The following is a 13,424-nucleotide window of genomic DNA, read 5'->3' on the forward strand; positions in this document are numbered from 1 at the left end:
TTATGAAGCCAGCATCATCCTAATCCCAAAACCAGATAAAGACACAACAAAGAAAGAAAACTTCAGGCCAATATCGCTGATGAACATAGACGCTAAAATTCTCAACAAAATATTGGCAAACCTCATCCAGCAGTACATTAAAAAGATCATACACCATGACCAAGTGGGATTCATCCCAGGGATGCAAGGATGGTACAATATTCACAAATCAATAAACATGATACATCACATCAACAACAGCAAAGACAAAAATCAGATGATCATATCAATAGATGCAGAAAAAGCATTTGATAACATACAGCGCCCATTTCTGATAAAAACACTCAGCAAAGTGGGAATAGAGGGAGCATTCCTCAACATAATAAAGGCCATATATGAGAGACCTACAGCCAACATCATACTCAATGGACAAAAACTTAGAGCTTTCCCACTAAGATCAGGAAGAAGACAAGGATGCCCTCTCTCACCACTCCTATTCAACATACTATTGGAAGTCCTAGCCACAGCAATCTGACAAGAGAAAGAAATAAAAGGCATCCAAATTGGAAAGGAGGAAATGAAACTGTCATTGTTTGCAGATGACATGATAGTGTCCATGGAAAATCTTATAGACTCCACCAAAAAACTACTCGACCTAATAAATGAATTTGGCAAAACAGCTGGAGACAAAGTCAATACTCACAAATCAAAGGCATTCCTGTATATCAACAATGAAACTGCAGAAACAGAAATCAGGAAAAAAATCCCATTTGATATAGCAACAAGAAAAATAAAGTACCTAGGAATAAACCTAACCAAGGAGGTAAAAGACCTGTCCTCAGAAAACTACACCACACTGAAGAAAGAAATTAAGGAAGACTCAAACAAATGGAAGCATGTACCAGGCTCATGGATTGGAAGAATTAACATCATCAAAATGGCCATACTACCCAAAGCGATTTATACATTCAATGCAATCCCTATTAAAGTACCCATGATATATTTCATAGATATAGAACAAACATTTCAGAAATTTATATGGAACGATAAACGACCCCGAATAGCTGCTGCAATTTTGAGAAAGAAGAACGAAGCAGGAGGGATCACAATACCTGATATCAAACTGTATTCCAAGGCCACGGTAATCAAAACAGCCTGGTACTGGCATAAAACAGGCACACAGACCAATGGAACAGAACAGAGAGCCCAGAAATAAACTCAAGTCTTTATGGTCAATTAATATTTGACAAAGGGGGAAGAAGCATAAAATGGAGCAAAAAAAGCCTCTTCAACAAATGGTGTTGGGAGATCTGGACAGCTACGTGCAAAAAAATGAAACTCAATCACCAACTTACGCCACACACAAAAATAAACTCAAGATGGATAAAAGACTTAAATATAAGTCGTAACACCATAAAAGTCCTCGAGAAAAACATTGGCAGGAAAATCTCAGACATTCCACGCAGCAACATCCTCACAGACATGTCCCCTAAAGCAAGGGTCATAAAGGAAAGAATAAACAATTGGGACCTCATCAAAATTAAAAGCTTCTGCATGGCTAAAGAAAACAGCACCAAATTACAAAGAGAACCAACAGTATGGGAAAACATATTTGCTAATGATACCTCAGACAAGGGCCTGATCTCCAAAATATATAAAGAACTCACACGACTGCACTCCAGGAAGAGAAACAACCCACTTAAAAAATGGGCAAAGGACTTGAACAGATACTTCTCCAAAGAAGACGTACAGAGGGCCCAGAGACATATGAAAAGATGCTCAGCATCACTAGCCATCAGAGAGATGCAAAGTAAAACCACAATGAGGTACCATCTCACACCGGTCAGAGTGGCCAACATAAACAAACCCACAAACAAATGTTGGAGAGGATGCAGAGAAAAGGGAACCCTAGTGCACTGTTGGTGGGAATGCAGACTGGTGAGGCCACTGTGGAAAACAGTATGGAATTTCCTCAGAAAACTAAACATGGAACTGCCCTTTGACCCAGCAATTCTGCTGCTGGGATTACACCCTAAGAACCCTGAAACACCCATCCAAAAGAACCTATGCACCCCAATGTTCATAGCAGCACAATTTATAATAGCCAAGTACTGGAAGCAACCTAAGTACCCATCAGCAAACGAGTGGATCCAAAAACTATGGTATATTTACACAATGGAATACTACACGCAGCAGAGAGAAAGAAGGAGCTTATACCCTTTGCAACAGCATGGATGGAAGTGGAGAGCATTATGTTAAGTGAAATAAGCCAGGCGGTGAGGGACAAATACCATATGATCTCACCTTTAACTGGAACGTAATCAACAGAATAAAAAAGGAAACAAAATATAACCGGAGACACTGAAGTTAAGAACCATCTATCAATAGCCAGGGGGGAGTGGGGAGGGGACAGTGGGAGAGGGAATTACAGCAACTGCTGTAAAGGACACATGGACAAAATCAAGGGGGAGGGTGGAAGTGGGGGAGGGAGGTGGTTTCTGTTGTGGTGGGGTGGAGGATGGGGAGAAAAGGCATACAACTGTAATTGAATAAAAGTAAAAAATAAAATAAAATAGGAGAACCAAGATGGCGGTGTACATAGACGTACTGCGCCTCTTCGCACAACCAGAACTCACAGAAAATCGAATGGCAAGGAAGTCCCACACCAAGGAAATAAAAAATAAACATTCATCCGGATCAGTAGGAGGGGCGGAGATGGGGACCGGGGCGGAGAGGACTCGCGTTGCCTTGGAAGGACTGAGACTGGCAGAGTGTGGGATGAACAGGGCAGGCAGTCTGACTGCTGGCAGACCCTGTGGCCCCACATTCACACACAGATAAACCAAGAGGGCCGGACTCAGAGTGGCGGAGGACGGGGCAGGCAGAGCGGTGGGTAGCACCCCACGGCCCCACATTCTCACACAGATAAATCAGACAAATGGCGGGGAGTGAAGCAGACCTTGTAACCCAGGGCTCCAGCGCAGGGAAATAAAGCCTCAGACCTCTGACTGAAAACGCCCGTGGGGGTTGGGGCGGCAGCAGGAGAGACTCCCAGCCTCACAGGAGAGGTCGCTGGAGAGACCCACAGGGGCCTAGAGCGTGCACAGGCCCACCCACTCGGGAACCAGCACCAGAGGGGCCCAGTTTGATTGTGGGTATCGGAGTGAAAGATTGAAATACGGAGGAGAGTGAAGGGGACGCCATTGCTCCCTTTTGGCCCCTCCCCCACGTACAGCGTCACAGTGCAGCAACTAGCATCACCCCCCCAACACCTAAGGCTCCGCCCCTTAAAGTAACAGAGGCACCAAGACAAAAAAAAAAAAAAAGGCCCAAATGACAGAACACTTCAAAGCTCCAGAAAAAATACAACTAAGCGAGGAAGAGATAGCCAACCTATTGGATGCACAGTTCAAAACACTGGTTTTCAATTTGCTCACAGAATTGGTTGAATCTGTTCGAAAACCAAATGAAAAAATGAAGCCTATGCTAAGAGAAACAAAGGAAAATGTACAGGGAACCAATAGTGATGTGAAGGAAACTGGGACTCAAATCAATGGTTTGGACCAGAGGGAAGAAAGAAACATCCAACCAGAAAAGAATGAAGAAACAAGAATTCGGAGAAATAAGGAGAGGCTTAGGAACCTCCAGGACATCTTGAAATGTTCCAACATCTGAATTATAGGGGTGCCAGAAGGAGAAGAGGAAGAATAAAAAATTGAAAACTTATTTGAACAAATAATGAAGGAGAACTTCCCCAGTCTGGCAAAGGAAATAGACTTCCAGGAAGTCCAGGAAGCTCAGAGAGTCCCAAAGAAGCTGGACCCAAGGAGGAACACACCAAGGCACATCATAATTACATTACCCAAGATTAAACGCAAGGGCCTACCTGCAAGATTACTGTATCCAGCAAAGCTATCATTTAGAATGGAAGGGAAGATAAAGTGCTTCTCAGATAAGGTCAAGTTCAAGAAGTTTATCATCACCAAGCCCTTATTATATGAAATGTTAAAGGGAGTTACCTAAGAAAAAGAAGATCAAAAATAGGAACAGCAAAAATGACAGCAAACTCACAGTTATTAACGACCACACCTAAAACAAAAACAAGAGCAAACTAGGCAAACAATTAGAACAGGAACAGAACCATAGAGATGGAGATCACATGGAGGGTTGTCAATAGGGGATTGGAAGGGGGAGAGGGGGGGAAGGTACAGAGAATAAGTAGCATAGATGATACTAGACAGAAAATAGACAGAGGGAGGGTAAGAATAGTGTAGGAAATGTAGAAGCCAAAGAACTTATAAGTATGACCCATGGACATGAACTACAGGGGGGGAATTTGGGAGGGAGGTGGTGGAGTGGGGGGCGGGAAATGGGACAACTGTAATAGCATAATCAATAAATATATTAAAAAAGAAAGAAAGAAAATCACTGCAGTAAAGAAACATATAAATTAATGGTTAGTTAGAGGTTATAAGTGTTTGCAACAATTTAAAGACAGGGAGAAAACACAGCAGAAAGTTGTGGTGCGTGTCCCACCTGCATGACAGCCCCACCAGTCTGACTACCCCGTACCCCACAGCCATCTGGTTCTGGAGGAGAGTGCCACAGCTGACCACACACAGGGCTTTCATAAGGGCACCCAGGATTCAGAGTTTGGAGTGGAGCTCTCCATGAACACAGGGCAGAAACCAGCAGATCATGTCATACTCCAGAACAGCTTGGGCTCAGCTTTATCCTCTGGTGTTGCTAAAGCAATATGCAATAGGAAAAAAAGTCAGTTCTTACTTTAATTTGGAGGGAAACCATTAGAAGTGATTTGATAATAGACCCTTAATATCTAACAATAATGTTTTTTCTGTTGAGTTCCTCAATCATTTTACGAGTATAATGGGATCAGCACCACTGGCATTGTTTACCATCTCTACCCTGCTCTGCACTGTGGTTTCTCCAATTAAATGGATCAACAATGGTAGGTTTGGCCCAGAAAATCTAAATACTCAACAACAGAATACACGATGAAGCCTTACATACTGCCTAGAAATACAGAGGGGCCTGCAGAATTGGTGCTGGTCTAATGATTTTGGCCAGTCCATGTGGGGCAAAACACAGGTGCTAAGCAGGTAAGTCCTATTTCACCTCCTAGCAGAACACAAGGCTTGGAAGACCGTGTCAGTGGAATGCAGGCCCAGATAAGAGGCTCTACCTGCTGTGCTCGACGAAGGATGCTCCTGCCATGATAGGATAGTAAAAAGCTAGGACAATTCCTGGGCAAGTGGAATAGGAAACTGAGACAAGAAAATTAAATAATTTGAACCAACTTATAGCCAGCTAGTAAATCGCAAGACCTTATCTTCCCTAACCAAGGACACTTGAGAGCAAATGGTTCATACCTCTCCTCCCTGACCAGGGAATACATAGCTTAAGTCACCCTGGTCTGGAAAATAGAGAATAGAGACCCAATTCATGACACTTGTGCCAACTAAACCCAAGAACAGATGAAGTCAGGGGAACAAATAACAAAACCCCCATTAAAGCCAGAACAGATGCAAGATAAAAATATAATAAAGCAGACCTGCCCTGGTTGGTGTGGCTCAGTGGATTGAGTGCTGGCCTGCGAACCAGAGGGTCATTGGTTCAATTCCCAGTTAGGGCACACATCTGGGTTGCCAGCCTGGCCCCTGGTGAGGAACACAGGAGAGGCAACTACACCCTGATGTTTTTCTCCCTCTCTTTCTCCTTCCCTTCCCCTCTCTTTAAAGATAAATAAAATCTTAAAAAAAAAAATGCAGACAAAAGAATAATCCCAAGCTCCTCTATACACTCATTTTGATGTTCTAGAATATTAAAAACACACCTAGAAAGCTAATGAATATTCTGCTAAAACCCTCCCCTAAGATTCTCACCTGCAAAAGAGATAAAAAGCCTCAAGAAAAAGACTAGGTGTGGGCTTGCTCTAGAGCAGGGATGTCAAACTCATTTTTACCGGAGGCCATATCAGCCTCGTAGTTGCCTTCAAAGGGCTGAAATAATTTTAGGACTGTATAAATATAACTACTCCTTAACTGTTAAGGAGTTGAAATTACATTCAGCCCTTTGAAGGCAACCATGAGGCTGATGTGGCCCATGGTGAAAATGAGTTTGACACCCCGTCTCGAGAGCAAGCCCAATACCCCTTCTTAGGCATAAACTTTTTGCTTCCTTCTAAATTCTAAGGGTTCCCATGAGAATGGCAACAAGGGGAGTAATGAGCAGCAGCAGCTCATCCTGGGCTTACTCCCTGATCCTGTCTCCAAGGACCCCCTTTTCTTTGACTTTCCAGGTCAGCTAAAAGCAGCACAGCGTGGGCTCACTTCTTTCCTATAACATGTTGAGGGAGCCAAAGCAGAGTACCACCTAACCTCTCTACTGTTTCTTCTGCTCTATGTCCTTCCTTTAATTCACTGTCCCCAGCTTTAAAAAATGTACTCTCAAAACCACCTGGACTCGTGTTGTGAAATCTTTTCTATACAAAGGCAAGAACCCATACACTACAGGCTGACCTGAGGCAGATTTGATCCCAGTCCCTGTCTGGTGGCAATGCCACCCCACGCTGGATCACCCTTCCTGTGGAGGCCTGGAGTAGCCCTCCAAGAATGCCAGGCCACTCCTGGGCAAGATTGGGAAAGAATGAAGCCTGCATACCACCACCCCAGTCTGAGCCAGACAGACCCTGATGACTTGCAAAGCCAGCCTGTCTCATGGTTTCCAGCACCCCATTCTTCTCAGGAGTGACCTGGAGATGGTACCACAGCCTTCTGAAAGAGGAGTTCTCTAAAGGGAGGGCCAGGCTCTTAGAAAGAACTACCCCTCCTGTAGGATGAGCTGGCGGTGGAGTACGGGACAGGACTATGTGAGGGCCTTGTGCATTAAGACAAAAGTGAGGGCCTGGTACAAGATAAAGAAAACCCTAAGGCTCAGGAAGGTAAAGGGGCTGGGTGGGGCACATACCCTGCACTTGAGCTCGTACTCCTTCATGACCTTCTCGAACCGCTCCTCCTGGACCAAGAGTTCTGTGCTCTGTGGCTCCAGCTGGAGGTTGTACCAGCAAAGGAAAATTACAGACAGGTCCTCAGGCCAGGTAGAATGCATGCTGTCACCCCTTCATACTCTTTACACAAGGTTCAGCATCTCTAAGTACAGACCTCCAGTCCCTTCCTCCTCCTCCCATCCTCTCCCGTTGTTTAAAAGGTCTCAGGGCAGTAGTATGCTCCTGCCTTGGCCCCCTCGGCCACCCCCTGCCTGGATGCTTCCCCAGTACAGCAACTTCTCTCTCCATCTCCTCCCCAGGTGATGGGCAGGGCCTCCAGGTAGGGGTGGGGACTTAATGGTGGGCACCAAACTCTAACCTCTCCTCCATGCCTCTCATCACTAACAACCTGTCACTGGGGTTGATGGTGCCAGCTGGCCCTGGTCTTGTCATTAAAAGGCCAATTTGCAAGTTGTCACCAGGGCATTCTGACACCCCTGCATTGGCTTGAAGGGGAGGAAAACAGAAGGAAAGTCACCTTGCTAATTTTCTCTCCAATCTAGAAGTTTAACAGAAAAAAACTAAATTCAGCCATCTAGGTATTCTTTTTCAAGAATACTTTTTACCCAGCACTACAGGCTCTTCTTTAAAGATTAAAATTTAGCAAAAGGACTTGCCTTGTCTTTCAACACAAACTCCAGATCATTCTGCAGTTTCAGGACAAGCTTCTCTGATTCCGATAGTTTTTCCACAACTTCAATAATCTCCTTCTGTAATCGACTGTTTTCCTACAAGACACAGGTCAGAGGTTTGCCAGGCTTTGAGAGTGCAAGAGTGAGCTGTTGGCAGGTCTGTCTCCTCTTTCAGTGAAAGACTTATTCCCAGTAGCACTCATCATCAGAGAAGAAACCTCATGGAATCTGGTACTCACTGCCTTGACACCATGCAGAGAAGGCTGTCCCAGGCGCCAGTCCAGAGCAGCCCAGGGACAGACCCCACAGTGCCCTCACCAATGCTCATTGTTCTTCCCATTGCCTCTGCTTCTCCCAATCCAAGTGCTCAGAAGGTCATGAATGTCATAAGAAAAGGCTAGTGGCAAGCCCTTCTGAGCCATTTTCTAAATGAGGGATTTGAAATTGCACCACTACACTTCAGATGTCCATAGGGAAACCAGGAAGAAGAGACGTGAAGACACAGTGTTGTGGAGAGCCAGGCAGGCAAGGAGGGCAGGACCTGTGCATGCTGCTGTCAGATGCTCCTGGGGTACTTGGCTTTTCCTGCAGGAGATAGACTGAGAGAAGTAGGCAGGTGAGGAAAGAATCCACATGCTCTGAGTTAAGAGAAAAAGAGGAAGGCAAGAGCACAGGAGGGCCCCAGGGACAACTCACTGTACTCAAATGCAGGATGGGTGTGGATCTGAGGGATAGTTTCCAAAGCCCAGAAACCACATTTGCCCCAGGCTGCACCCAGGGGCAACAGGTGGACTTTACGTTTGCTCACCCCACAGGTGCTCTTGTCTCCAGGGGTATAGCAGAACTGGCTGCTGACCTTCCCTAACCTTGGTCCACAGACCCAGAGCACAGAGCAAGAGGCCTGTCCTACTGTCCCCACAAGTGGATAGCAGTGCCCATCTTAAAGACACAGGACCCTTTCTGCTCTGGCTGAGAAGTGTGTTATCTCTATGGCTGCAGCAAATATTCCTTAGTTTGAAACCCTAGGGATTTCCCTATTACAGAAATGTAAACTTCTTAAGGCTAATAGGAAGAGTTGAATCCTTGACTATGAAAATGTGGGGTGCGAGAAGAGGAACCTGCAGGTAACCTCATTTCTGTATTTTCTTTTCTGGGTGGGGTGCCCTGGGGAGGCACCTCTCTCCTCCCCCATTATTCTTATCTTGCTACCTACCTTTAGGGCCAGGGTTAGCTTCTCTTGGAGGCTGGCCTCCTTAGCCTGCAGGCACTCCAGGTCCTTCTCCAGCATGGCCCTCTGCCTGCAGGCCTGTTCCCAAAATAGCTCTTGCTCCATCTCCACCTCAGACCTCAGGATACTCAGCCTTTCTCTGTACTCCTGCTCCATGTGTCTGTAAGGCACACAATAGCATGTCATAATGGGCTTCCAAGGGTGCTGCTCAGGCCCATCTGGCTCTGCCTCTGCAGGGATACCTTTTCAGACAACAAGACCTCTTCCTTCCCTGGAATACCCCTGCATGGAGCACTTGGCCACACTGTCTTGGATTCAATAGTTCTTGCTTGACAGATGGGGCCCTCCTGTGTTCCTCAGTGAAACTGCATGTGTTCTGAGGCCAGGGGCCCTCCTTTATATCATAACTCTGGGGCAGGAAGGTGGGTGCCCCTCCTCAGGGCCGAACACAATTGTTTAAAAAGAGGAGTTTTCTTCTTGAAAAACACTGAGGGCCGAGGAGCTGGCAGTGTTGCATAAAGCAGGTCACATGAAAACCAGGCTGCTGCAGTTAAAAGAGGCCCTGGTGGACCCTTTGTCTCCCCTGGTTCCCGAAGAGGCAGCAACCTAAGGTCTCAGAGGAATCAATCAGGATGGTTAGAATTGGTCCTATACACACTCAGGTGAGATCCCAAGGTTTGCAAACTTGTGAGGAGGCTGATGACAGCATATTGTTAAAAGGGCAGTTCGGAGACTAGAGGAGCTATCAAGAAAGAGGGAAAAATGTACTAGCAATTTTACTGTTGGCTTCTTTCAAGACTCAGTTCCTGACTTTTCTTTTCTGGGTTTTTTTTTTTTTTTTTTTTTTTTTTAAGAGGGAAAAGGAGGGAGAAAAAGGGAGGGAGAGAAACATCAAATGTGAGAGAGAAACATTGACAGAACCCACAACCTAGGCATGTGCCTCGATGGGGAATTGAACTGGAGACCTTTTTCTCTGTGGGATGATGCACAACCAACTAAGCCACACTGGTCAGGGCTCAGCTCCTTATTTTTAAGCAATAATTTCACTCTGTGGAAGCCCACAGTGACTTAACATCCTATTTTGTAAAGTCAGGAAATTAAGGAGACTATCTCAGATGAGCAAAGTCAAACATCTGTAGCTACAAGAGTCAACAGTTTGAATTTTCTAGTTTCACCCACAGGAGCTTGCTCGGCAAGAAATGGTAAACAGGATGCTTATGGATGAACAGGGCAAGGGAACCGGCTGAACAGAGACTGTCAATTGTTGACAAAAGCAGAAACAAAATCCAGTTATTTCTAAACTAAATGCTCCTTTGAGATGAATGCTCTACATATTCCACACTGAGAGGGCTCAGCAGGGCCATGGCCAGTGCATCTAGGTGGAAATCAAGGTACCCATGGCCTATCTCCCCACATTGGGGCTTCGCAGCCTTGCAGCACCACCTTATAGTGAGATCATGTTTATTTAGTTTCTCAGGTTTGACTGGAAATAGTTTTAGAAGTTTGGTGAAAGGATTCTTAATTTTTATCTTTTCTAAAAATTCCCATCACTCTGTTAAGAGTGCAGGACCCACACTTGCACTCATACCCATGCATTCACACTTATACACTTATACCTATACATATTCCCCCACACTAAATAATTCCCAAATTATATTTGGCCCTTTGAAGGCAACTGTGAGGCTGATGTGGCCCCCCAGTAAAAATGAGTTTGACATCCCTGGTCTAATGGGATACAATCAACTGGCACCATGTAGCTATTAACAGCCCTCCTATCTGCTGTGGCTGCCCTGCAGACCCTCAGGTAAGCAGGTATACCGACAGGTTCCTTCATTCCTCCCTGCTACCTCTCTTCCTCCTGAAGCATGAGAAAGCAGAGTGAGAGTTTGGTAGCCATGACACATGGCAAAGGCAAATCTTTCTCAGGATTGTGCTTAAAAGCCACATATAAGGAAGAGGGGGGCAGGTGAAAGTCCCTTGAAATCCCTACACTCAACCCAGGGTCTTGTGGGGAGTTTATGTACATCATACCATGACACCAACAAACCTTGCCAAGAGGTCTGTTGTAAGAAAAGTATTACCCTTCAAGTGTCATAACCACATGTAACAGGGAGAGGCCATGTCCCAGAGCCTCATCACAAGCTGTCTCAGACAGCTGCTCATTGAAACCACCTGTGTCACCTGGACTGCTGCTTCTCTTTCTCACTACTCATTTTGCTGAGGCATAAGCACAGCTATGACACAGGCGGAGATGCACAGGGCTCTGTGCAGAGTGCTCTAAGGCGTGGATGGATATCCGATCACTCCCACTTTAGAGGTGAGGAATCTGAGGGGCTCTGTCCACCCAGGAAGCAACAGACCCAGAACTCTAAAAATACTGTTAGCCCCTCTGCGCCCAGCCCCTCTTCCAACACAGGTGAGAGAGGAGGTGGGGGTGTCCACAACCCCTCTGCACTACACCAGGAGCATGGCTGAGGGCTGAGTGTGGGACACCAGTTTTTCCACAGTATGAACTCTTCGCTATTCATGAGGAGACACCTTTGAGTGACAAAAACTTTGAGAAGCTGAACTACTATGGAGCTCTGTCAGGGGTGCCCAGCATAGGCAGGGGGGTGAAAAACCTTCTCTCTGCCTGGCTCAGCCTGGGAAATCCTCAGGGGATGGATTTTGTCACCTGTTTTATTTAATAAACTAGAGGTGATGTGTCCATAAAAAAAGGCCAGAAATCCTTTCTTCTGGTCTGCTCTACTCACTGTCCAGTGAGATGCCTGCAGTCAGGTTTTGGGCTTTGAGCCCCTTCCACCATGTCAGGCTCCTTTCTGTTGAGCCAACAAGCTCCAAAGCCATTCATTAGCCCTCTCTTAAAATGTCCATCTGTCTCACTGATTACAAATACACAGAGAATGCTTGGCTTGAATGGGACAGACCCCATAAATGAAGCAGAAGAGAGTGAGGGCAGCAGAGAGCAATTTTCCCTACAGCTTACAGGCATGCACAGTTAGATGCCACTGTACCATGCAACCCATCATAAAGAGCAAGACCACTTTTTAAATGCACCATTCCCTCTTCTTTCAAGGAAGGGTATCCCCAAAGGTGTGTCTTCCAGATTTCTATTGGCTCTGCTGTGTTTATGATCACAGCCTCAGCAGGTGGCAGCCCTGTATCTACCACCTGCCCTCAGCCATGGCTGGGGAATTGTTGCCCTGGTGCCAAGAAGCTGCAGCTCTGGGCTCAGACATCACTGGCAGGACCCACTTGATCTTCTTCTCTGTAAGTTGCTCCAGGGTAGAGTGGCAATCGTCCATCTCTTTCACAAATTCCAGGTTCCTCTTCTCAGCTTTCTCTAGATCCTGCCTTGCCTTGTCTCGCTCCCTCACCATCTGCTCTACTTGATCCCTGCCGCAGGAAAAAAATAGGGTTAATGGAATGCATGTTCTGGGGCCAGTGATCTCTGTGTCTGTGTAAATGATAAAAAGAGCCGGCATTTGCTGGGTGCATGGGATGGCCCAGCGCTGTGCCATGCTCTAACTTCACGCCACCACCAATCACCTCCTAAAGAGATTTGTACAATTACTATGCTCATTTTACAAATGTAGATGCTTAGAGAGAGGTTAAATAAATTGCCAAGGGAAGTTTCTAGAAGGTTTCGAGCCTAAAGGCTTACAGTGTGCCACACCTCCAGACGGCCACAGAACAGATGAGAATTCACCTGTGTGCCCTCAGGTCTACAGCTGGGACTTTGTCCCTAGGAGTCCCCAGCACCTAATCTGGGATTGGACACACGAGGGGAAAAGGCTGGCCATCCAATACCCTGTCTGTTCACAGTCCCAACACCTGTAGCCTGGCATCTATCTTAGTGAGTATAAAACGAGTCACCCAGAACAGAAGGCCATCTGTGTGTGTGGCCCTGAATCTGTCCACTCACAACCTCCCCTGCCTGCCAGGAGACTCTCGATTCACCCCTGGGACTCACTATTCTGGTGACAATTTCTCCCACTGAAGGAGCACAGAGCTTCCCCCCGCCCCTCAAGCTCGAATATTCAGTTAAATCAAAACTGAACCTAATTAAAGTGGAATGTATTTTTAGCCTGTCCCTTAGCATTTGGTGACAATGTTTGAAGAATGCTGCTTTTTCCTCTTTAGCTAGCCACCCAGACCTGAGCGCCCTCTGGCTGCTCTTAGAAGCACATTCTGCTGACTGGAGGGTTTCCACCTCTGTGCTGTGAGAGCTCCAGCATAAGTAGGATGAGTGTCAAACGCAAATCCTTCTCTTTGGAACCTTGATAAAAGGGACTTTGACATAGATTTTTAAGATTCTTACCAAGTAAGAAAGAAGGCCAGTCACCCTTAAATTCTCTGGCCACAAAAGCCCAAGCAGCAGCCACTGGTCCTCAGGCCCCACTCAAACCACACACATAGACAAAACTTGAGGGTTGGGGAGCCCTCATCTTTCTCTTATTGTTTAGCCTTTTCACTGTCCCACTGAGAGCACCAGCTAAAGAAAAGCCAGTGGGAAATG

At 46.1% G+C, this 13,424-nt stretch overlaps 1 protein-coding gene across 7 annotated transcripts in view; it reads right to left on the minus strand.

Moving 5' to 3' along the window:
• Window positions 1-13,424, minus strand: part of NINL (ninein like) — a 178,741-nt gene that overhangs the window by 63,981 nt on the left and 101,336 nt on the right. For all 7 annotated transcript variants that reach the window (XM_024577013.3, XM_053926534.1, XM_045184917.2 and 4 more), the window contains 4 exons: window positions 12,161-12,301; window positions 8,891-9,065; window positions 7,663-7,773; window positions 6,967-7,047 (listed from right to left, as the gene is read on the minus strand). In XM_024577013.3, coding sequence (XP_024432781.2) covers window positions 6,967-7,047; window positions 7,663-7,773; window positions 8,891-9,065; window positions 12,161-12,301 — 508 coding nt within the window. The remainder of the gene's footprint in view (window positions 1-6,966; window positions 7,048-7,662; window positions 7,774-8,890; window positions 9,066-12,160; window positions 12,302-13,424) is intronic.

Source organism: Desmodus rotundus, chromosome 6 (genome assembly GCF_022682495.2).
Source record: "Desmodus rotundus isolate HL8 chromosome 6, HLdesRot8A.1, whole genome shotgun sequence".
Lineage (NCBI taxonomy): Eukaryota > Metazoa > Chordata > Mammalia > Chiroptera > Phyllostomidae > Desmodus > Desmodus rotundus.